The sequence below is a fragment of the Saccopteryx bilineata genome, chromosome 1 (assembly GCF_036850765.1).
Source record: "Saccopteryx bilineata isolate mSacBil1 chromosome 1, mSacBil1_pri_phased_curated, whole genome shotgun sequence".
In the NCBI taxonomy this organism is placed as follows: Eukaryota; Metazoa; Chordata; class Mammalia; order Chiroptera; family Emballonuridae; genus Saccopteryx; species Saccopteryx bilineata.
In genome coordinates, this window is record NC_089490.1 from 355,439,805 (window position 1) to 355,464,092 (window position 24,288).

The 24,288-nt window shown below is 42.3% G+C and overlaps 1 protein-coding gene across 1 annotated transcript; it reads right to left on the bottom strand.

Moving 5' to 3' along the window:
* Window positions 1-1,365: 1,365 nt before the first annotated feature.
* On the bottom strand, window positions 1,366-19,952 carry TMEM9B (TMEM9 domain family member B). The gene is made up of 5 exons (XM_066250910.1): window positions 19,231-19,952; window positions 16,886-16,977; window positions 11,086-11,194; window positions 8,417-8,551; window positions 1,366-2,523 (listed from the first exon to the last, which is right to left on the bottom strand). Exons 1-5 carry the CDS (start codon window positions 19,333-19,335, stop codon window positions 2,368-2,370), a joined length of 597 nt encoding a protein of 198 aa, XP_066107007.1. The 5' UTR covers window positions 19,336-19,952; the 3' UTR covers window positions 1,366-2,367.
* Between the last annotated feature and the right edge of the window lie 4,336 nt (window positions 19,953-24,288).

Genomic DNA, 24,288 nt, shown 5'->3' on the forward strand with positions numbered 1-24,288 from the left:
ATTTTGGGAGCTAGTATTGGTAAGTGGTATTGTTTTTAATTTCACTTGTTCATTGCTAGTATATAGAAAGGCAATTATCATATATATATATATATATTTTTTTTTTTTTTTTAACAGAGACACAGAGAATCAGAGAGAGGGATAGATAGGGACAGACAGACAGAAAGGGAGAGAGATGAGAAGCATGAATTCTTCACTGTGGCACCTTAGTTGTTCACTGATTGCTTTTCGTATGTGCCTTGACCATAGAACTACAGCAGACCGAGTAACCCCTTGCTCAGGCCAGTGACCTTGGGCCCAAGCTGGTGAACTTTGCTCAATCCAGATGAACTTGTGCTCAAGCTGGCGACCTCAGGGTCTCAAACCTGGGTCCTCTGCATCCCAGTCCGATGCTCTATCCACTGCAGCACTGTCTGGTCAGGCTATCTTCTGTATATTAACCTTCTATCCCGTAACCTTGCTGTAATTATTATTCTAGAGGGGTTTTTGTTTTTGTTTTGTGATTCCTTTGGATTTTCTACATAGACGATCATTTCATCTGAAACAAAGAATTTTATTCCTTCCTTCCCAATCTGTACCTTTTATTTCTTGTCGTATTGCCATTAGGTAGGATTTACAGTATGATGCTAAAAAGGAGTGGTGGACTCCTTGCCTTGTTCTTCATCTTAGCAAGAATGTTTCTAGTTTTCCAACATGAAGTATTTAGCTGTGGGTTTTGTGTAGATATTCTTTATCTAGTGAGGAAGTTCTCTTCTATATCTAGTTTACTGAGATTTTTTTTTTTTACAAATAGGTGGTTGAATTTTGCCAAATGCTTTTTCTGCATCTATTCATAGGATCATTTTATTTTCCTTCTTTAGCCTGTTGATATGATAGATTTTATTAATTGGTCTTTAAATACTCGACTAGTCTTGAATCTCTGGCATAAATTTAACTTGGTTGCAGCTGAACTTATATCTTTTAATACTAACAAAATCAGTAACTTTAGGTTAGATTTGTAGGTCTAAAAAATTGTTTTTACTAACCAATAAATTCATTAATAGCTCCTAAAAACTTATAGATTTAATGTAATAAAATTTTTTCCAAAAATTTCTTAGAACATGCCCTCATTTATGCATTTTACCCAATATATCAAAATGATATATGTATACTTTCAGAGTCCTGTCTTAATACCCATGCATTGTCTCTTTTTCTTGCTCTGCACACACACACACACACACACACACACACACAATTTAGTACCAATGTTTTATGATTATACTGGACTGATACAATTGTCTCACAACAGGATACAAAATGCATCTCCAAGTTCATCATAGAGCCAAAGAGGGAAGAGAGAAAAGTTAAGAGACATAGATACACTGCTAGGTGTTTCAAAAATTACTTTTATTGTTCCATTCCAAAGATGACATAGGGGAAAAAAGCCAGTTTTCACAACTGCTATACTTTTCAGAGGGAGGCACACAGCCTCCAGTACTCATTCAAAGCTGCACACACCAGAGCTCAAACAGCAAGCGGCCTCTCAACCTAACCAGAAATGCTGACAAATATGTGTATGTCATCAATCCACCAAGGCTTGAGTGTAAAAGAAATTTTCTTTATTGCAAGTATGCAAGTCTTTTAAGATTCATCCTTAAAGATTTAGGGAATGAGAAAGACCACACATGCCAAGACTATGTTTAGTCATTAGAGCAAACTAGCAAATGGCTAGTTTGTTCTAGGATGCACTGCATCAGACAACAGAGTACTTAAAGAAAGTCTGACTTTGTGAAGAGCCACAGGCATTTCAGGTCTCATTTACCATGAAGTGCGGCAACAGACCGACCAGGTACCTAGATAATACAGTCAGTGCAAAATTCAAAGGGGTAAGTCAGGGCTTTGATGAGGCTGGCTATACTGCAAAATACAAATGAAACTTGAAAATATAAGGTAAAGTCTATTTACAAAAGTTTTTTTAGTAAAATGACTTGAGAAAAGTTATATTAAGCCATTTGCACACATCACAGCCCTCCCTGCCAAAAAAACACCTGAAAATTATCTTGAAAACCAAGTTAAAACTGTGTGGTGAAAAAGGGAATGCTTGTTCCAGGTGAAGGACTTCAAGATAATTTACAGGCAGACTTGTTTTTATCTGTAAAAGTCACAAATAGGAAAGGGTTTATTGGCTGACTTTATGTGTGCTTTAAAAATGTCTCTATTAATATGTCAACAAGAAAATACCACGCACGTTTTTGTTTCAGGTTTTGAATTTTCCAACAAGAGTTGGTGAAATCAACAGGGTATTAAAACAAAATCCAGAAAAACTCAGTCAATTTTTTCCAGTTGTCTGCCTTGTTGCTTTCTAGTTACCTTGAATTTGATTCTCAATTAGCTGAGGACAACATGACGGTCAAAGACGGACTTTCGCTGCTCTTGAACTTGAAGCTTCCAACGCTGCTGGGCATACTCTACCTTATTCAGCACATTGGCTCGACTACGGGAGCGGGCCAGCACATCGTGGGCATTCGCAAAAGGCTGGTGATCCTGAAAGTCCAGGAATGGAAAACATAAGAGATGGTGAAACCCATGTAAAACACACACACCAAAGAGCAGTTATCCAGGAACAGAGCAGCTGGACTTTTCAAAGAACAGGCCATCGGAACATGCATTCCTAGGCCTTCAGCTACCAAAAGTAAAATGAGCTCAGATGAAGAAACAGGGGGTTCAAGTGGCATAAATGATGAGGAGATATGTGTGTAATGTTCCGATGAGTCACCATTTCCCTTAAGAAGCAGGGACCAAAGATAAAGAAAGTGGTCATTTATGTTAAAGAGAAGTTTCCCTAACAAATAGAGGAAAGATGATCTATTTTCATTTTATCTATATGCTACAGACACAGAAAGCAGGACTTTTCCTTTATTCAAAACTACATAGCTAATCTGTAGCAGAGAAAAACTCTGTCTTATAATCATGTACTCCCATGTGGGTTGGGGACACATTCACCCTGGGAGATGAGCTGACAGGATTCTAATCTTAGTTGGTTTTAATCTCTCTCGGCACCCTCAACACATATACTAAATGGACTGGTTTACCCCTTCCCTGATCTGTAAAGAAAACAGACAAAGCTCAAGTGCTAAAATTACCTTCGATTACCCATGACAGTAAGGAATTATTACTTCAGAATTTCTATTCAATAAAGACTTGAATCTTTCAATGCTGGGCACCCAGTAACTTCCATGTTAGTTGCTACCTCAGGAAAGAGGCTATTGAAGGCTTACCCAAGTATCTGTAGAAAACCAACCTGTCCTGGTCAAAGTAAACCAACGCCACTGATGTTTGTAGTCATTACAGAGGAAACCACTGTGCTAATCTATGAATGATATATAAACACAGCTGCCTAAATGACAAAAAGCATTCAAAATAATTTATTGCTTTTGTTTGCCTTTTCCTTAATCTCTTTTTCCAAAACCCTGGTTAGCAAATCTAAAGCTTCTAAATGTTCCAAAATAAGATCCAAGTCAGAATTTGTACCTCTTAAATTAAACTTTGCCACTAGTAAAGAAATAACATGGTTTTACTGTACATGTTTGCAAAAACTCTATTACAGATCCAGGGCAGGAGTCAGCACATCTAGAGAAAGCTACACACAACCACATACCTATATATAATTGTAGTCATGTGGTGTGATAAAACCTGGTCTTCTTTTTATACCAATACATGGACATAACTGCATCAAAACGTTTTCTACAAAAAACCTTTCCCTGCCTTCTTTACCAACATTCCTTCAGCTTTTCACTAAATTTAGGTGAACCCCATTAATTTTTTTTAATTTTTAATCTTCAAATGAAAATAATAAAAACAGTTTCATAAAGTTAAAAATGTATTGAAGATATAAGAAAGAAGGTGAGAAAAGAGGAAGGCCAATGTTGTTGGATTACTCGATTTCCCATGAGGAAATAAACCAATCCAAGGTCACCTAACAGATTAGCACAAGCACCAAGACTTAGCTCATCTCACCTTGACTTGGTGTCATGTTGTCTAAACATACTGATTTGTTCAGGCAGATTAAAACGACACTATAGGAATACAGTGATGAACTTGTATATAAAATATTATTACCACTGGTTTGTTTTGACATAAGCAGGACTGGAAAGAAGGACTTCATCAGCAGAGCACTTCTCAGTTTCACAGTCCTGCTACCTACTCTTCAGGGCAGGAGGAGAAAAATCTTAAGGACAAAATTTAAAGAACTAAACAAATGAGTAATCCTTTTTGTCTATTCTCCACCTATCAGAACAAGACTGAACCAACTGCTTCTGGTCATGGATGCTGGGAGAAAGCAAATAGACATTTACCTTTTTTATATGTTTGTTCTTTTTATACCTGATAAAATTACAATAAATACAAAACATGTTTTAATGTAATGCTTTGATAACAGCAATGATGTGTCATGGATATATAATATCATAAATATTGTGACTGCTTACAGTGGGCTTCTTAACTATTTGTATTAATTCTCACTTCATTTAAAATGTTCCACACTGAACTAACATTAAAAAATGAAACCAATTTAACTGAGAGTTTAACAAAAGCATTTTTAAAAGCACATAAATAGTGAAGAACTCTCATCTTGGGTAAGCAACAACTGTAGAAATTTAAATTTAACTTCTTTATTCAAATTCATGGCTCTGGTCTGAAACCTCTCTCTGCTGACAATCAGTTTGACAGATATCCAAGAGTCAGCCAGGCCTCTCAGACACAATGTTCTCAAATGGTCAATTTACACACAGAATCAATCACTGGTGAACAAAAATGTTACTAAGTATATGACCCCACCAATCAAATAAATACCTTTGTCTACACATTTGCACATTTATTTTGTTTATGTTCTTTGTGTATTACATTGATATTGTTTATTCCTAAAATCAGAAACCAAAACATTTAATGCTGTAAGGGTTGTAGTTTAAGTCAGACTTTTTATCTACGTGCCTTATAATGAAATAGTTTAGATGGCTTTGATCCATAATATTTTCATATGTTAGTAGTTCTCAATTTGGGGTGATGTTACTGCCCTGGAACATTTGGCAATGTCTGTGGACATTTTTGATTGTCATGATTGGGATAAAGATGCTATTGGCATCTGGGGGGTAGAGGCCAGGGATGCTGCTAAGTATCTTACGGTGAATAGGACGGTTCCCTACAACAAAGAATTATCCAACCCAAAAGGTCAATACTGTAGAGAAAACCCTGTCAATATGTGAATTTACATGGGAGCAATATCTGAGACTCTAGTGCTTCGGGTACACAATCCCCTATCCTGGCTCTCTTACCCCCTCGGCCCTACTCTGTCTGGTTTCTGACCACATCAGATCTCTAGTCTTGACCTTTATCCCAGCCTATCATTTCCCTCCTGAAATTTTTCAAAACTAGATAGGCATTTCTTATGTGATTAAAAGAAAAGGGGCAAACACTATTATTAGTTATTTCTTTTACATGTCTGTTTCTGTTTTATTCATCTCTTTATTGCAGGTATTCAGCACAGTACTTCATAATGAAATGTTAGTCATTATGTACTGGGTAAATTAAAAAGAAACAGGGAAAAAAGAGGTAAAAACAAGTGTTTCTATGATATTAAAGCACTTGACAAAAAAAAAATGAAATCTTGCCCAAAAGTTGAGTTTTCATAACTGATATTCATGAGACCACAATGTATTGATCAAAAAAGCAGGCTCTGGGCCCTGGCTGGTTGGCTCAGCGATAGAGCATTGGCCCAGCGTGTGGAAGTCCCGAGTTCGATTCCCAGTCAGGGCACACAGGAGAAGCACCCATCTGCTTCTCCACCCCTACCCCTCTCGTTTCTCTCTGTCTCTCTCTTCTCCTCCCACAGCCAAAGCTCCATTGGAGCTAGTTGGCCCGGGCGCTGAAGATGGCTCCATGGCTTCCGCCTCAGGCACTCCAGCAGCAGCGGAGCAACGCCCCAAATGGGCAGAGCATCGCACCCTGGTGGGCATGCCGGGTGGATCCTGGTCTGGCACATGCAGGAGTCTGTCTGACTGCCTCCCTGCTTCTAACTTTGGAAAAATACCAAAAAAAAAAAAAAAAAAGCAGGCTCTGTTTGCAGGTTTGTAGTTATAATTCAAGCCATCCAGTTAGGATCCCTTTTCTCATCTTCTACCTGCAGGTCTCCACAAGCCATTTACGAGTGAAAGGACTTTTGATTGTGGTTAGCAAGGGCTCACCTTGGCTTTATCTTTTGAAATTGGTTCTTGAAACTCTACTAAATCTCATTCACTTTAAGGAACATGGTCCAATAAAGTAATCCAAAATTAAATGTAATTTATAAAATATAATATATATAACAATGAAAATTTGGAATCAACCACAAACAGGATAATAACAGAACAAACAATCTATTTCTCTAAGCTAAATTGAATTGCAAGTTTGTCAATTTCTGGACATTTTTGAATGAAGTAATATTAACACACAAAGCAGACTACAAAACAATTTATATACTTATTATACCAACTACATGTACAAATATTAATGTTTTTTATTTTTTCCTTCCTTCCTCCTTTTAAAATTATTTTTATTTATTCATTCATTTTAGAGAAGAGAGAGAAGGGGGGAGGAGCAGGAAGCATCAACTCCCATATGTGCCTTGACCAGGCAAGCCCAGGGTTTCGAACCTGCAACCTCAGTGTTCCAGGTCGATGCTTGATCCACTGCGCCACCACTGGTCAGGCTAATGTGTTTTAAAGATAGGAAGAAAATCTAGAGCAACGGTTTTATTTTTCTCTAGAGTTAAAGATCACAGATTTTTTTTAAAGCAGATAACAGGATATATAAAACATCAGCAGGTTATCAAGCTACACTTCATTAAGAAAGGAACAGTATGGTCTTCATGCTTCCCTTCACTAGAGCCTCTTTACCTTCTATGACATTTGGTGACACTGACAGGAAAGGTGTTCAGGCAGGAGCTTGGGGAGAAAACGATCTTAGGTGCTTTTCTCAATATAAACAGGGAAATGCAATGAAAATTGAGCCCTGGGTATTGAAGAGCAAGGCCTGTACAACACACTCACTAAAGATCATCAGTTTACTTTATTTATTTATATTTTTAATTATTATTATTATTATTTTTTTTGTATTTTTCTGAAGTTGGAAACGGGGAGGCAGTCAGACAGACTCCCGCATGGGCCTGACAGGGATCCACCCAGCATGCCCACCAGGGGCGATGCTCTGCCCATCTGGGGCGTTGTTCTGTTGCAACCAGAGCCATTCTAGTGCCTGAGGCAGAGGCCATAGAGCCACCCCCAGCGCCCGGGCCAACTTTACTCCAATGGAGCCCTGGCTGTGGGAGGGGAAGAGAGAGACAGAGAGGAAGGAGAGGGGGAGGGGTGGAGAAGCAGATGGGCGCTTCTCCTGTGTGCCCTGGCCAAGAATCGAACCCGGGACTCCTGCATGCCAGGCCGACGCTCTACCACTGAGCCAACCGGCCAGGGCCTATTATTTTTTTTTTAGGTGATAGGAGGGGTGATAGTGAGGCAGAAGTTTGCATGTGCCCTGACTGAGATCCACCCGGCAACCCCATCTGGGGCCAATGTTCGGACCAACTGAACTATCCTCAGTGCCTGAGACTGACATGCTTGGACCAACTGAACTATCCTCTGTACCTGGGGCCATACTCAAACTGACTGAGCCACATTGGCTGTGGGCAGAGAAGAGGGAGACACAGGGGAGAGGGAGAGGAGGAAGCAAATGGTTGCTTCTCCTATGTGCCCTGACCAAAAATTGAACCTGGATATCCATATACCAGGCTAATGCTCTATCCACTGAGCACTGGCCAGGATCATCAGTTTAAACCACCATATTTATGGTTTTACAAAGTGATTTCCTCACAAAGAGATATATACCAAGCCCTGGCAGGTTGGCTCAGTGTTAGAATGTCAGCCCAGTATACAGATGTCCCGGGTTTGATTTCCGGTCAGGGCACACAGGAGAAGCAACCATCTGCTTCTCCACCCTTCCCTCTGTCCCTTCTCTCTATCTCTCTCTTCTCCTCCCTCAGCCAAGGCTCCAATGGAGCAACTTGGCCTGAGTGCTAAGGATGGCTCCATGGTCTCTGCCTCAGGTGCTAAAATGGTTCTGATTGCAATGGGGCAACAGCCCCAGATGGGCAGAGCAACACCTTCTAGTGGGCATGCCGGGTGGATCCCGGTCGGGTGCATGCAGAAGAGTCTGCCTCTCTGCCTCCCCACTTCTCATTTAAGAAAAATACAAAAAAAAAAAAAAAAAGAGAGATAGAAAGAGAGATACTAAAATTAGAACAGTCTTTAGCTTCTCTAGTTGATCTGCTCCAGAACATGAAAGTGTACATTACATCATGACGATGACAGAGGTTATCATCAAGAATAGACAAAGCATGCTGAGGACTTACCCCAACGTCATCATCACTCTGTATTAACTGTGAGTGTCCAAACAGGCGTCTCTTCAGAATGGGCTCAACCAGAGTAAGGTATACCATGTACAGAAGTAGAAGGCCCAAAATGGACAGATAAATTATAATGGTAACCTAAAGGAAATTGAAAATAAGTCACAACTCTGTTCAAGTCAAGAAATCAGAATGTTGTACAGTAATGGTAAATCCACAGTGATGACTGACTTATCTGCTAAGAATAAAGGGTTTCTATGCAAACCAGATTCCAACACAAGAAACAAACTCAACAGCTATTCACCAAGGTATTAAAGAGAGAAGGAAAGAAAGCATTTTATCCTCAGGATCTTTTTGTGAGTTTTCAAAACTCCATTTTCACTTATTGCTAGTCCTTTGTCACCACCACTGGCACAGCATTGTTCTTTCTCACCTGAACAGTGTCCTGGTGCTATGTCAAGACAACAGAAAGGAACCCTAACAGAAATGTAATACAGATGAATTCCAACACAATACTCTTTTAGATAATTTAGATATACAAAAATATGTTTTAGGCCAGTGATTTTCTTGAGATCTTAATTCGAGTCCTGACACCCCCCCAAGAACAACTATAATTAAACAGAAATAATACAAATGTTAGCAAGTGTGTGGAGAAACTGAACCCTCACATGTTGCTTGTGGGAATGTAAAATGGTACAACCACTTTGGAAAACAATCTGACAGTCTCTTAAAAGTTAAACATAAACTTACCTCTAAGAACTCTACTCAAGAGAAAGGAAAACATATCTACACAAAAGCATATATGCAGATATTCATGATAGTATTATCCATAATAATAAATATCTGTAAATAATCCCAATGTCCATCAACTGATAAACAGATAAATAAAATATGGTATATTCACATAACAGAATGCTATTCAGCAATAAAAAGGAATTAAATACTGATCCATGCTAAAACATGAATAAACCTCAAAAACATTATGCTAAACGAAAGAAACCAGTCACAGGAGACCACATATTATATGGTTCCATTGTATAAACTGCCCAACCCACAGAGACACAAAGCAGAATATTAATTGTCTAGGACTGAGTGTAGGGATAGGATTAACTGTAAATTGGTATGACAGATCTAGATGTTGGCTCTGGCCAGTGGCTCAGTAGATAGAGCAACAGCCCAGCTTATGGATGTTCTGGGTTCAATTCCCAGTCAGGGCACACAGAAGAAGCAACCATCTGCTTCTCACTGCCCTTCTCTCCCTCTTCCTCTCCTACAGCCAGTGGCTCAATTGGTTCGAGCGTAGCCAAGGTGCTGAGGATAGCTCCATTGGAGCGCATCAGCCTTAGACGCTAAAAATTGCTCGGCCCCAGATGGGGTTGCCTGTGCATCCCAGTTGGGGTGCATGTGGGAGTCTGCCTCACTATCTCCCCTCCTTTCACCTAAAAAAAATAATAATAAAACTAGATTTTAGAAGGTTGTTTTAAATTTTCTAAAATTTATGAATTATATACTTACAATAAGTGTCTTTTAGGATATGTAAATTATACAGCAAAATTCTTGTTTAAAATTTAAAAGTACAGTGAGAATTTCTCTATAGGATAGCACCCTGCTGAAGGGGCTCTCCCACACAGAATTCTTTGTAACTTACAGCTGACCACTTCCAGATTCCCCATGAGACCTCTTTTTGGGAAAAAATGAGAAGCTCCATAAAAAAATAAATAATAAAAAAATCTGGGAGAAGAACCATGAGCCACCACAATAAACTGAACACATCAGAGATCCAAATAGTCATCAGAGCCTGAACAGGTGGTGGTTCAGTGGATGGAGCATCAGCCAGGGACGCTGAGGACCCAGGTTAAAACCTTGAGGTCACTCGCTTGAGCACGGGCTTATCTGGCTTGAGCACAGGCTCACCGGCTTGAGTAAGGGATCATAAACATGACCCCACGGTCACTAGCTTGAGCCCAAAGGTCACTGGCTTGAGAAAGGGGTCTCTGGCTTGGCTGGAACCCCCCAGTCAAGGCACCTATGAGAAAGCAATCAATAAACAACTAAGTTGCTGCAACTATGAGTTGATGCTTCTTATCTCTCTCCCTTCCGGTCTGTCTGTCCCGGTCTGTCCCTCTCCCTCTCTCTCTCTCCCTCTCGCTCCTTCTCTCTCACTAAAAACACTAAAAAAACAGTCATCAGAGTGATTTACATTCCATATCCTACAGCAAATAAAGAAAGGAAATCTTAAAATCCAGAAGTGATGTTTCTAGACTAGCATGGTCACTCTATGTATAATTCTTTCTAAGGGCTCAGAGAGCAGGCAGAAGAGGGTCTAACCACGCCACTCTCACTATCCTTTTGTATATATAACCCCAGAGAAGCTGGGTCATTTGTCTGGGATATGCTAACTACACATAGGGTATTTTTGTGTTATTTCACATGTTATACCTATCTAACTTATCTTAATTAATCTACAAAGCATCTCAATGAGGCAGGCAGAGAGTGGACCCATTGTTTCTTTTAGGGTGGGGGCTGGAGATGAGGAAGGAGGGGGTCAAGGAGGTGGTACGAAAGAGCAGTAGTTTGAGTAACTAAAATAGAATTCATATGTCCAAAATTATCTTTCTTGTTTTGACACCATAAAGAATTATTCCAGAAGCATAAAAGATGGATTTTTTTTTTACCTTGATCGTCACAGAGCTTCTTTCCTCATATTTGCATTCACAGCGTAGACAGTAGGCTTCTATGTCAGGCTCTATCCCAGACATGAGCTCAACAATATGAAGGCAATCGCTGAAAAAAACGAAGATAACATACTGCTTATGTCTAGCTGGATGTTCTACTTTTACCAATCAAAACTTTCTCGAAATCCAGAATAATCACTGAACTTACCCAAGGAAAGAATACAAGGAACAAATAATAAGATAAGTGAAACCATTTCCTCTCTTGATATCAGCAATTTGGTAAGATTTAAGAGTCTAAGAAACCATAAAGACACATATGTAGTAACTATTTTCAATGGTGCTATTGTAAAAAGTTAAAAATAAAAGAATAAATAAAGCTGAAATAAACATTAAAAAAAGTTAAAAGTGTACCTGAAAAATCCCAAATGGGTTCAAAAACTATTTATTTAGCAGATCAAGTCCTATTCAAACTTTTTCAGCTACCAGTAAAAACTGCTTTAAATATATATATTTTTTTTACAGGGACAGAGAGAGAGTCAGAGAGAGAGGGATAGATAGGGACAGACAGACAGGAATGGAGAGAGATGAGAAGCATCAATCTAATATTAGTTCCTTGTTGCGACACCTTAGTTGTTCATTGATTGCTTTCTCATATGTGCCTTGACTGTGGGCCTTCAGCAGACTGAGTAACCCCTTGCTCAAGCCAGCGACTTTGCTGGTGAGCCTTTTGCTCAAGCCAGATGAGCCCGCGCTCAAGCTGGCGACCTCGGGGTCTCAAACCTGGGTCGTCCGCATCCCAGTCTGACGCTCTATCCACTGCGCCACTGCCTGGTCAGGCTGCTTTAAATAATTTTAAATGACCTGGGGCATTGTTCAAACATGAGATTATCACTTTTATGAATTAACTTTATTCTTAATTGCCACAGTGTGGTATATGAATGCCTAACCACACTTAATAGTTGCTAAATTCTGAACCTCTAAAGCCTGAACATTCAAAACTACAGTAAGAAACAATCACTTGTCTTAATAAGCAAAAGTCTACTGAAAAAGCATGGAGAGCCCTGGCTGGTTGGCTCAGTGGATAGGTGTCAGCCCCACGTGCAGACGTCTCAGTTTCAATCCCTGGTTGAAACGGGGAGAGACAGTCAGACAGACTCCCTAATGCGCCGGACAGGGATTCACCCGGTACGCCCACCAGGGGCGACGCTCTGCCCACCAGGGGGCGATGCTCTGCCCATCCTGGGCGTCGCCATATTGCGACCAGAGCCACTCTAGCGCCTGAGGCAGAGGCCACAGAGCCATCCCCAACGCCCGGGCCATCTTTGCTCCAATGGAGCCTTGGCTGCGGGAGGGGAAGAGAGAGACAGAGAGGAAAGCGCGGCGGAGGGGTGGAGAAGCAAATGGGTGCTTCTCCTGTGTGCCCTGGCCGGGAATCGAACCCAGGTCCTCCGCACGCTAGGCCGACGCTCTACCGCTGAGCCAACTGGCCAGGGCTGTTATCATTTTTTTATTGATTGATTTTAGAGAAAGAGGAAGGAAGAGGGGAAAGGAGAGAAAGAAAGAGAGAGAGATTCACGTATCAGGAAGATGACCAACTAACTGAGCTACCGAACCAGGGCAACAACAAAAATATTTTTAAATAAAAACTGATACCTTGGAAGAAATATATATAAAATAAAAAGCTGAATGTCTTTCTTGTTAGATTTTTTTTTACTTATTCCCCATTTTCCAGGCTACTTATTTATGGCTTATGGAAAAGCAATTCTATTAAAAAAAACTTTTCCCAAAAATCTGTCAATTTTAGAAAATAATTAAGTTACTACTCTCCCCAGCTAATAGGAGCCTACTACTCTGATCACCTTCAGCAAAAGTAGGCAAAGTTTTCTGTCTTCCTGCCTTCCGCTAAGCAATTTTCTTCCCTTTTGTCACCTCTCCCTCAGGTATTTCTAGCTGCCAGAACTCCACTACAGCTCCCTGTCTCCAACCACAGTCTTCTTGGGGACACCCAACGCTCTAGGAAGATTCTTCCCTTTGCCCTATCAAATGTCCTTTCTGTTTCTTTCTTTCCTTCCGTGCTGTGGCATAAGAAGAAAACCCAATACAACATAAATGATAGAAGTTCAGTTACACTTAACAGGTAATTTAAACAAAGGTAATATGTAATGAAAAAATAAGTCTCCAATGGTAGAATTTCAAATAAGAGTAAGGTCCCACAACTCACACCATACAACTGTGTAATATCTGTCCCAAACATACAGAAGGCCAGGAATGCAGCCAGCTGGATGCAGGCGTAAAATGGGCAGAGAAAGCTAAATCCCATTACAGGAGTATCTATCTCAGAATCATAGGGCTCATCCAGCCCAACACTCTCAGAGACATCACATGCGCAGTGTCACAGAGTAAATTACTAGCTAAAAGTACCAGAATCCAGGACTCCTGACTCCTAGGCCACCGCCCTGAATTTCTCTGAACTTCAGGAAAATGAGATTTATCTTCCATTTAGTTTCCTATTTCAGCTTCAGAAGCCTTAGAAACAATACCTAAGTATTAATTGAGAATCTAAGTGCTGAGTATTAAGTATTTCCTTTGAAGAACAAATACAGTTTAATAATGAAGAGCTATTGAGTGCTGTGCAAAAGTTGTGCAGGGTTGGAGAAGCAGCAGGAAGGTTGGTTCTGACTGGCCAGTCCTCGCAAACACAGAACCCAGCTACTGAACTCCACCACTGTAGGAACTAGGCAACACCTCCCCCTAGTGCCAAAGGAAAGACATTTTTGGCTTTAAATCATACCCCGAACACAAACCCAAGAACTCAAACTTTTCCTAAGCCACACACAGTGGTGGGATTCAGCCAGTTCACATGGGTTCAGAAGAACTTAATTTTTTGTTGAGTTCGGTGAATCGGTTGTTAAAATGGCACTTGTAATCAGAGTTCTCTCTAAGGTGGACACCTGGGCAGCTGCCCAATGTAGAAATCACAAATTCACATTCCTTACTCTTTTTTAATGTTCCTCTGCGCAACAGCATATTTTAAGTGCCTGTAGTAATAATGTTCATTCCTTCAATAGGTGAAAAAAATTTGCTGAAGCTATGCTTGTAATATTTATTCATTTCATAAAACTTATTATACCTTTGATGAAATACTACGTTTTAATTCCCTCACGTTTGTTACTTCAGTATGAAGTAAGGACGCCAATCAAGAAGCAATATGGAGCCCTGGCCGGTTGGCTCAGTGGTAGAGCGTCGGCCTAGCGTGCGGAGGTCCCGGGTTCGATTCCCAGCCAGGGCACACAGGAGAAGCGCCCATTTGCTTCTCCACCCCTCTGCCGCGCTTTCCTCTCTGTCTCTCTCTTCCCCTCCTGCAGCCAAGGCTCCATTGGAGCAAAGATGGCCCGGGCGCTGGAGATGGCTCTGTGGCCTCTGCCTCAGGCGCTAGAGTGGCTCTGGTCGCAACATAACGATGCCCAGGATGGGCAGAGCATCGCCCCCTGGTGGACAGAGCGTCGCCCCATGGTGGGCGTGCCGGGTGGATCCCGGTCGGGCGCATGCGGGAGTCTGTCTGTCTCTCCCCATTTCCAGCTTCAGAAAAATGAAAAAAAAAAAAAAAAAAAGAAGCAATATGGAAATAACTTAAATAACAGTTTTATTGTTTTTGTCAGGTGTTATTTAATATATTTTTCATTCATATTTTAAAGCTCTTTTCTTATAACATAATCTAGTTTTTTATACCTCTTTTATTGTTCTTACTTAAGTATTAAATACACGAAATAATAAACTACCTTTTGGTATATTTTTTTTATATTTAAAACAGTCATTAGGACAGAGAACTGGTTGTTAAATTATTTGAATCCCACCACTGGCCACACAGCATAAGTCAATGAAGAATTAAAGCTAACAACTGAACAGAATGGAGGCAGAAGGTAAACATATATCTAGGGCCAGATAGAGAAAAAGGCCTCGTAAAGCCATAACTTGCCCACCCTTCTGCCAGTTAGAAACTTTCAGTGACAAATGGGAACCTAGCCTCAGTAAATGGCTAAGTTGAAAGAAGGAAGCAGGGAGAGAGGGGAAAAAAATCCCAAACATGCCTTGTTTTCAACTTTTTATTTTCAAAGCTCCCTCTTTTGATTAATAACCAGGGATAAATGACATATAGCTCTGTCTGTCTGAACCTGGAATAACAAAAAGTCGGTGAAAAGATTAATGCTAACCACTTGACTAGTGAGTTCACTTGCCACTCAAATAATAAGCTTCAGAGTTCACTACTGATAATAAACTGTAAGTGCTCAATATATTTTGAAAATGTATAGGAATATCTTAAAAACTTACTTGAGCTTTCTTGTATTATATCAAGTAACTTGCTGATATAAGATCTTTAAGAATATAGCTAAATCACTTTGTAATATGAAACTTAAGTGGAACATGGAAGTTCACTCAAGGACATACTTGTCAAATACCAGACTGAACCCAAATGGGAAGAATACACAATAACATCAGAAAAACTAAATATGCTCAAAGGCTGCTTTTCTTTCTTTCTTTCTTTCTTTTTTTTTTGTATTTTTCTGAAGCTGGAAACGGGGAGAGACAGTCAGACAGACTCCCGCATGCGCCTGACCGGGGTCCACCTGGCACGCCCACCAGGGGCAACGCTCTTCTGCCCACCAGGGGGCGTCGCTCTGTCGCGACCAGAGCCACTCTAGCGCCTGCGGCAGAGGCCAAGGAGCCATCCCCAGCGCCTGGGCCATCTTTGCTCCAATTTGGAGCCTCGGCTGCGGGAGGGGAAGAGAGAGACAGAGAGGAAGGGGGGGGGGTGGAGAAGCAAATGGGCGCTTCTCCTATGTGCCCTGGCCGGGAATCGAACCCAGGTTCCCCGCACGCCAGGCCGACGCTTTACCGCTGAGCCAACCGGCCAGGGCCAGGCTGCTTTTCTTTTTCAAAGTCTGCTTGGAATAACATAACCAAATAAATTTAATTTTACTTTCAAACTTCTATAGGCTGTTTAGCTGTGAAATCAAGTGCATGTGAAAATACAAAGTATTTGGAGCTATTTTCCTTCTATGCCTGTCCTGATATTCCTCCACCACAGTTACAAACTGTAAAACATTACAATTTCATGGAAAGGAGCCCATCCATCCTGCAACAAACAAATGCTTCCCAACCATTTTATGGCACATGTCAAAAAAACTATCATTTGTAAGGTCCACTGAGATAAACAGAGAGGGCTGCTGGTGGCCCAGCAGGATTCCAGTCATCACAGGCCTGCCTGATTACTCCAAGGGCTGTATGGATCAATATCTTATCACAGCTATAGCCTATTCATGGTAGACCAACTGGTAAACTCTGATATACATGACTTATTCCCACTCCTTCCTTCAACTTTTAAACCTAGTCTGACACTTTTAAACCTAGTCTCCTATATTTGGCAATATATGATCAAAACCTACAAGTTGCAAAAATTATAACCCAGATAAATAAGGCTTGTTTACTTTTCACTGAAAAGCAAGACAGAAAGTCAAAATTTAAGGGGGCAAAGGAGGGTAGTTTAGATGGCACAAACTCAGCCCCATCTTCAAAAAAACCCCACTCTACCTAGGACTTAAGTGTTTTGGCTATATTCCTTTAGGCTTACACTCAGGGCAAGTGAACTCACTTTCACTTTTTCAAATGGAAATGGATTTGACACCTTTGCTTAGAAAGAAATACTTAAAAAGAAAACAATACATTGGATGACCATTTTGAGCTAACAGTGACAATCACAGAAAGAAATCTGATAGGTAATTAAGTAATCCAGAATACTTACCAATCTTTTTGAGATGTGTTCCTATTATAAATATGCCCAGAAATATGTTTGTAGGGAGGACAAATACATTTACACCGGACATCCCCGGAATTCTGTAACCGAAATGGAAACTTATATATAGCTTGTTGACAGTTCATCATCAATATTTAAAAAACCTGCACCATATATATTTTGTTCAGCACCCCCTGTCAAATATTCTAAAACCATTCACTTAAAACCTTAAATAACTTTGAGAGATAAAAGTTTTTAAAAGCCACAAGTTCTTCTTGGTAATACTAACAAATCATTAAATATTACATAAATTCATTTTGAAATAATATATAGTACCTGATCTATAACTTATTAATTACAATGATGGGTCAGATAACAATCAAATTGTGCTAATGTTATCATCATCTACCTGCCAGTAAAAAGCTAAGTACATGATAGCTGTGCCTGCAAATAAGAATGTTGATTATAAAAGGATGGGGAAGAACAAACTAAAAATTACTCAAAAACACACCACAATTCTCCCATTTACCATTCTTTCATGCTTTGGTAGAAAGACATTGACTGATATGGACAAAGGGGTTGGGCCAGAGTCCAATAGACAGGCCCTAGCTACAATTAGAAAGAAAGTACATAAGGAAGTAGCATGAGTCTAGCTGAGCCCTGTCCTTTTGCAGGAAACTGCCTCTAATCTCTGGTAGACAAGAGAGGACAACTACAGATAAAGAAAATTTCCAGAGGTGGAGAAAGAGGTGACGAATGTATGAACAGAGGAAGTAGGAGATGCTTCCTCAGCAAAAGGGGGTCTTCAGAGAAGGCAGTGGCTCATCAGTTCCAGAGTACCAGGCCCACTACTCTTATCTGAGGTATGTCTGGCAGAGCTGTGGACAATTCATTCATTCATTCAGCAACCATTATGTGAGCATTTGTTTGGTGCCAGACCTTGTATCGGTGGATTCAGGTAAGTGTAAAACATGGTTCCTGCTTGTAATTAGGACACACCCTAGTAAAGGAGACTGGCAAATTCTTTTTTTTTTTTTTAAATTTTTTATTATTTATTTATTCATTTTAGAGAGGAGAGGGAGAGACAGAGAGAGAGAAGGGGGGGAGAAGCTGGAAGCATCAACTCCCATATGTGCCTTGACCAGGCAAGCCCAGGGTTTCGAACCGGCGACCTCAGCATTTCCAGGTCGACGCTTTATCCACTGCGCCACCACAGGTCAGGCGAGACTGGCAAATTCTTGATTACAATACACTACCTAAAGTGATGAGAAAGAGATATGCAGAGGGTGCAAAGTTTTGAAAGTCAGACTAGTTGCTGTTCCTGTTTCCGGTGGGAGACAGGGAAGATGTCAAAAAGAATCGCTGATCAAGAACCCCAGTCAAACCCCCCTTTTCTGCCTGCCTGTAATCTCTCTTTCCCAGACTCTCAATTTAAAGATATTATAAATTAAAGCTCCTATTTTTATTAAATGCAAATGTTATTCTGTTTTCCCACCACATGAATGTGAATTCCTTCTGTTTTCCCCAATAATGAGCTAGCTCATCAAGGAAGTGTGTGTGGGGCCAGGGCAGGTCGGGAAGGTAGGAACAGGAAGAGGGCAGCAAACAGCATCAAGGGACTAGAAGGGCGGAGAAATGGAGCAGGGGAGAGCACCACAGCCTCGTCTCTCTTGTAGTTTGGATCCTTCGTTACCCACTAAATTATCACTTAGAGAGAAGGCAAGAAAGGGGTCAAGGGGCCCTGGAGGGAGCTAGGTAAAGATAATAGGCTGCTGAGAACTCTGTAAGTCCTATCGGGAAGGAAGGCTGCCAGGAGAGGCACGTTTCCACGACGGTGAGGGAATCTGCTCCGGGTGAGTTGAGATGAGGTAGTTAGTCCAGAAGAGGGAAAACTTCTGTAAGATGAGGGCTTTCCATCATTTTGGCGGGGGGATGGGGGCGTAGTGGTCTGTGAGGCTGGTAGAGGGTGTTGGAGGCTGTCAGAGCTTCAAGGTGGGAAGTTCAAGTTGAAGGCTCCCAGAATTGGAAAGGCTATAAAGTTTGGGGTGGGTGCTGTCAGGGCTGGGAAGGGAAATGCCAAGGACGTGGAGGGGTTGCTGTCCAGGCGGTGGGCACTGTCAGGGCTGGGTGGAGGTGGGGCCGGGCGGGGTGTCAGGGCAGGGGGTGGCAGTGAGGATGGTGACAGGAGGACTGTCAGGGCAGGAGGGCGAGCGTGCTAGCCCGCGGTGGGGAGGGTGGTGGGTGGGCACTGCCAGGGCCAGGCGAGGAGGGGGCGAGGAGCAGGCTGAGAGACCCCGCCAGGCTGCAGGCAGGGGCGCAGCTCCAATCTGGAGCGCAGGCTGGACGGGACTCACCTTGGCGGCCTCGGACATCTGCACCAGCAGCAGCACCGCCAGCGCCAGACACGACAGGCTGAGCAAGGAGCCAAGACGAAGGACGCCTCCCCACAGAGTCGCCATCGCTGCCAGACCCAGCAGCCCCCACAAGCCGGAGCCCGCGGGACCTGCTCCGGCTCCGGCTCCTCCGCCCGCACTTCCGTCTGGGCCTTTGGCGTCACCGGCCGCGCCGGGTCAGCCACAAAAAGCTTGCGACCCGGAAACTGTTCCCGGTGTGAGGGGACCGACGCCGCGCGGTGCGGGCGCGGGCCGGCACCCCCGGCCGGGAGCCGAGGGCGGCCTCTTTAGGGGGCAGCCTGGGCCCAGCGGAGCGTTGAGACCTGGGCTGTCTCCGCCCCTGCCGGGCCGGGATGGGAGACGGAGGCCGCCGGCGCCCTGTGCGACCGCAGCGAGCCCGAGCCGCACGGACTGCTGAGGCCGGCGGTGCTAGGCCTGGCGGCAGAGAGGGGACTGGCCGGGCCATCCCTCACCGGCAGCCCGCACCCCGAGTCAGAAGGTCGGGGGTCCTCTCTGGACTCGGGGGACTAACGTGCCGCCCACCCGCCCCCGGACGCCATTTCACACACGGTTCCTGCCAGTCTCCGTGAACTGGCTAAGCTGGTGTGGCCTCGGCCTGGGATCCGCGCTCCCTCCCGCTGGGGGCTGGCTGCCTAGGTCCAGCCTGCTGCCTGCAGCTGGGCCGCCGGCCGGGCGGAGCTGGGCAGGGCCACGTCGGCTCCGGAAGGTGTGGAGTTGGCGAAAGAACCGCCCTAGTAGCCTCCTCCGCCCGGGACTCCGGAGGGTGGATCCTATCGTAGGATCGTAGGGGCGGCTACGATCCTATTCCCAGCGACTCGTCTCTAAATCCGGGTTGGGGGGCGGTCACCCTCCGCAGGTAACTTAGGGGGACCCTGCGGCTGGCACAGTGTCTCCAATTAAAATATTTTTCAGTTAGTGGAGGCAGTAGTTTAAAGGCTACAGGGCTCATCACAACCACTGCTAATTTGCTGAATGACCTTGGGCAAAACTTCCCTTTTCTGGGCTTCTGGTTCTTGGTTCAATACGAGCAGATTGAAGTCTTTATCTATGGATTTCAAATTCTGCTCTCTTGGAATACCTGTGTGTGGGTCAAATAAGTTGGCAAATATGATGTATATGTTTGCTCACTTATAGTTTGCATTGGGTGTGGGAGACAGGCTATAAGCAGGCACGGTCGTTATAGCCTAAGGCTTAGTTTTAAGACTAAGCTTTTCCCCACACCCTTGGCTGTTGCATGATGTGGGGTGGTGCACTCTTATGAGGAATCCCATTTATACCTCAGCTAAGTGACTTGGTATCAGAAGCTTCCTTATTTGTACATCGGTTTAAAGGTTTTGATTTCTGCACTATAAAGTGGGGCAAACCAGGAGCTTGCTCACTCAGTTCCTGAAATTAGCATTGCAAGGAGAAGCAGCCAAGATGGCGGAGTGCTGAAGGAGAAGCCAGTTTGTGCAGAGAGAAGGAGATGGGGAACAGAGGTGAATAGGCTGGTGAAGTACAAACCTTTGATTCTAGGAAACTCGGATAAGTCAGTGGCTTTGGGAGCCCTGAATGGAAAGAGAAGTGTTTTCCCATTGTGTGTATTTCTTGCCCACAGGGTACAAGCTAGGATTAAAGTTAATGGCCCACCAGTTCTTGGCTCTGTTGTTTCATTACCGTCTGTCCGAATCAAATGCAAACCTGCATGGGCCAGGAGACCATGTTGGTGGCCGTGGCTACTGGCTTTACACCATGTTTCTTTCATAAACATTTTAAAATGTGGTTTCCTATTTGTGAAACTGTTCTAATTAATAGAGCATTTTTACAATATTTTTTTCCTGTGATTGTTGATACTAGACTCTAACACAAGAACATATCTGATACTGCACCAAATATTTTTAGCCCCTTTAAGTCCAAAGTTGCAATTGGTGCCCAGTCCTAACCAGAACCAGAGGGGCAGAACTAGATGACTACTTTATGAAGATGCTGCCACATTAGTGAAATATCAGGTTTCTGTAGTGGGGTGTTCTTCTGGCCAAAGGGGAATCTGGAGACACGTGGGGTCAAATGTGTCGGACCGTGAGGCAATGTGGAGCTATGATTGCTAAAAGCTGACTCATCTGCAACTTTGGGATCAATTTATGGTTGTCTAGGTCTGGCACCTAAAGGGAGTACTCATAGGACTTTCTCTTCTTCAGAATTGTTCTCAGGGCCTGGGTGGGGTTATAGAGGCTTGGAGGAAATATATAGTAATACCTTAGGCCAGGGGTAGTGAACCTTTTTATACCTACCGCCCACTTTTTTATTTCTGTTAGTAGTAAAATTTTCTAACCGCCCACCGGTTCCACAGTAATGGTGATTTATAAAGTAGGGAAGTAACTTTACTTTATAAAATTTATAAAGCAGAGTTACAGCAAGTTAAAGCATATAATAATAATTACTTACCAAGTACTTTATGTCAGATTTTCACTAAGTTTGGCAGAATAAATCTTTATAAAACAACTTACTATAGTTAAATCTATCTTTTTATTTATACTTTGGTTGCTCCACTACCGCCCACCATGAAAGCTGGAACGCCCACTAGTGGGCGGTAGGGACCAGGTTGACTACCACTGCCTTAGTCTGACAGGTCGCCTCTGTTTAATGCAGAAATACCAGTTACACTCAGTCTGGACAGAACTTTAAAGTTAACTGTCCAATACTATCTACTAGCCACATGTGGTAATTAAACACTTGAAATGGGGTTAGTTTGAATTGAGATATGCTGTTAACAGTGTAAAATATATGTGAATTTCAAAGACTGTGCAAAAAAACAATCTCAATGTTTTTATCTTATTTAAGGTAAAATATTTTGGATACATTAAGTTAAATAAAATATAAATTAAGTTAAAATAATTTCACTTTTTTACTTAAGTGTGGCTATTAGAAAGCGCATATTAGTCATCACTGTTCTAAAATATAGAATGTGGCTGCCATGAGTGAAGTGTGACTAAGATGGTTGCCTGTCTGAACACTGAATGAAGAAGCCTGGTAAGGAGAGGGGTGACCGGCAGGAATTTGCACAGCTAGAGCCAAGATTGGGAGCAGTATATGTCTCTCGAAAAATGACTGTAATTTTAGGTGATGCAACAGGAGTGGAGGGATCAGTTCCTCTTGTCTGCACTACCTACTCATATCTAGGTAACTCCTCCCTTAGGTCAGGAGTCTTTTAAGCAAGAAAACCTTCCCTGATTTAAGTGCAGTCCCTTCTGAGTTTGTGCAGATCTCTTTCCTAATTTACCCCATTATTGTAAAATTGTTTTCATATCTGCCTCTATATTCCCAACCTCCACCAAAATATTTCGAGCTCTTTGAGGGTAGGGGCCTTGTCTATTATCTTTGTACCTGGAGACTGGGATATAGTAAAAACCAATAAATGTTTATAGGGACCTGGAGAAGGGGAATGGGAGAGGCTCCTCTAGTCAGTCTCAAAGAATCAGGTACCCGAATTCCTGCTTGATTCCTTTCTGACCATGAGAATGCGAAGCTGAGATGCCCAAAGCAGCACAGATGGGATCTGAGGCACCATATCAGATGGGAGAGGAGAGAGATCTGACCTAGGTTCTTCCTCGATCTTCATGTCACATTGGAGAGTTGTTATTTACAGACAGACAGGCCCCTTTCCTCTCCCTGTTCCTTGCTGCCCTGTAACTAGGTTTCCCTACTTCATTCCTATTAAGGAGTGGTCCAGGCCCAGCTGGGTCCTCTCACTTATTTGTGAGGCCTGAAAACTTCCTTGGTGGGGGATAGTCAGGGCAGTTAAAAGAGCCTTCTCCAACTTTAAGTGTGAAAGTCAGAAAGGTTTGGAAGCAGAAGTGACAATTTATGTATCTGGGACAAATGTATCTAGGCCCAAGGTTTTGCCAGCTCTGTCTGCAGCCTCTGATTCCCCCTTTGCCCTCAAGTGATCGAATAGCTCTCTGGGTGCCTCTTTCTTATTTCTCTGCCCCTTCATTGCTGAGCTACCCAGCACTTTCCTGGGCGACACCAGTGCAGGAGAACAGATGGAGTCACGCTCAACATCAGTAATGTTTTTCCTTGGATTGTGCCTCTAGTAGTTATGGCAGGCCACATACACACAAACACACATAAGTTCTTCCAGTTATTTCTGAGCATATCTGGGAATATCCTCTGTGATGAGCCGTCTCCTTTACCAGGTGCATTGCTGGGATGCTCCCTTCTGTTTAGACCCTTTAGTTAGATTCCCTGCCCTTTGCTGCCTGTGAAGCTACAGACATGTGCCATGCCATCACTTGCCAGTGCCCACCAAGATAATTACAGTGTATGAGGTCAGAATGTTATCTCTCTATTCCTAGAGATATTGGTGTCGCTGTTGCTGACAAGTTACTGCAGTCCCCAAAATAACAAAGCAACACAAATTTATGACCAAACCAGAATTTTTAAGTTCCTTGTAGAGGAGTGCCAAATCAGTATTGTCGGTTTCCCAGTGTCTTAAGGAAATACTTAAGAAAAAGAGTCCATCTTTTCTAACCACTAAGATTTTCAAATAAATGAAATACTACACTATCTTTGCCAACACAGAACATTAAGTCAAATGGTATTTCACTGCAGACCTTGCCCCAACCCTCTATACAATTTCTACTCCCCAGACTCTTATTTCTTTTATCTATCTCTTCTGGGGTTTATCTTCATATTTCTTACTAATATCCTTGTACTATTCTTGATTTTTTCAATTCAGTCTATTATTTTACTACTTTCTGTAAAAAATATGTACTTCCTATATATTTATACTCTAATGCCCTCTCATAAACATATTATTTCTTCATCTTCCATCTTCAATGTATCTATATCATTTTACTTAGATAAATCACAGCTCATTATGACTGTACAAATTATTCATAGTTGATACAACTAACATAATAATACATTTCTTTTTTTTATTGAAGTTAGCCATTACCTCTTTTCCATGCTTTCCTAATTACTTAGTACTCATAATTTAGCCCAAACTTGCCTCTCAGT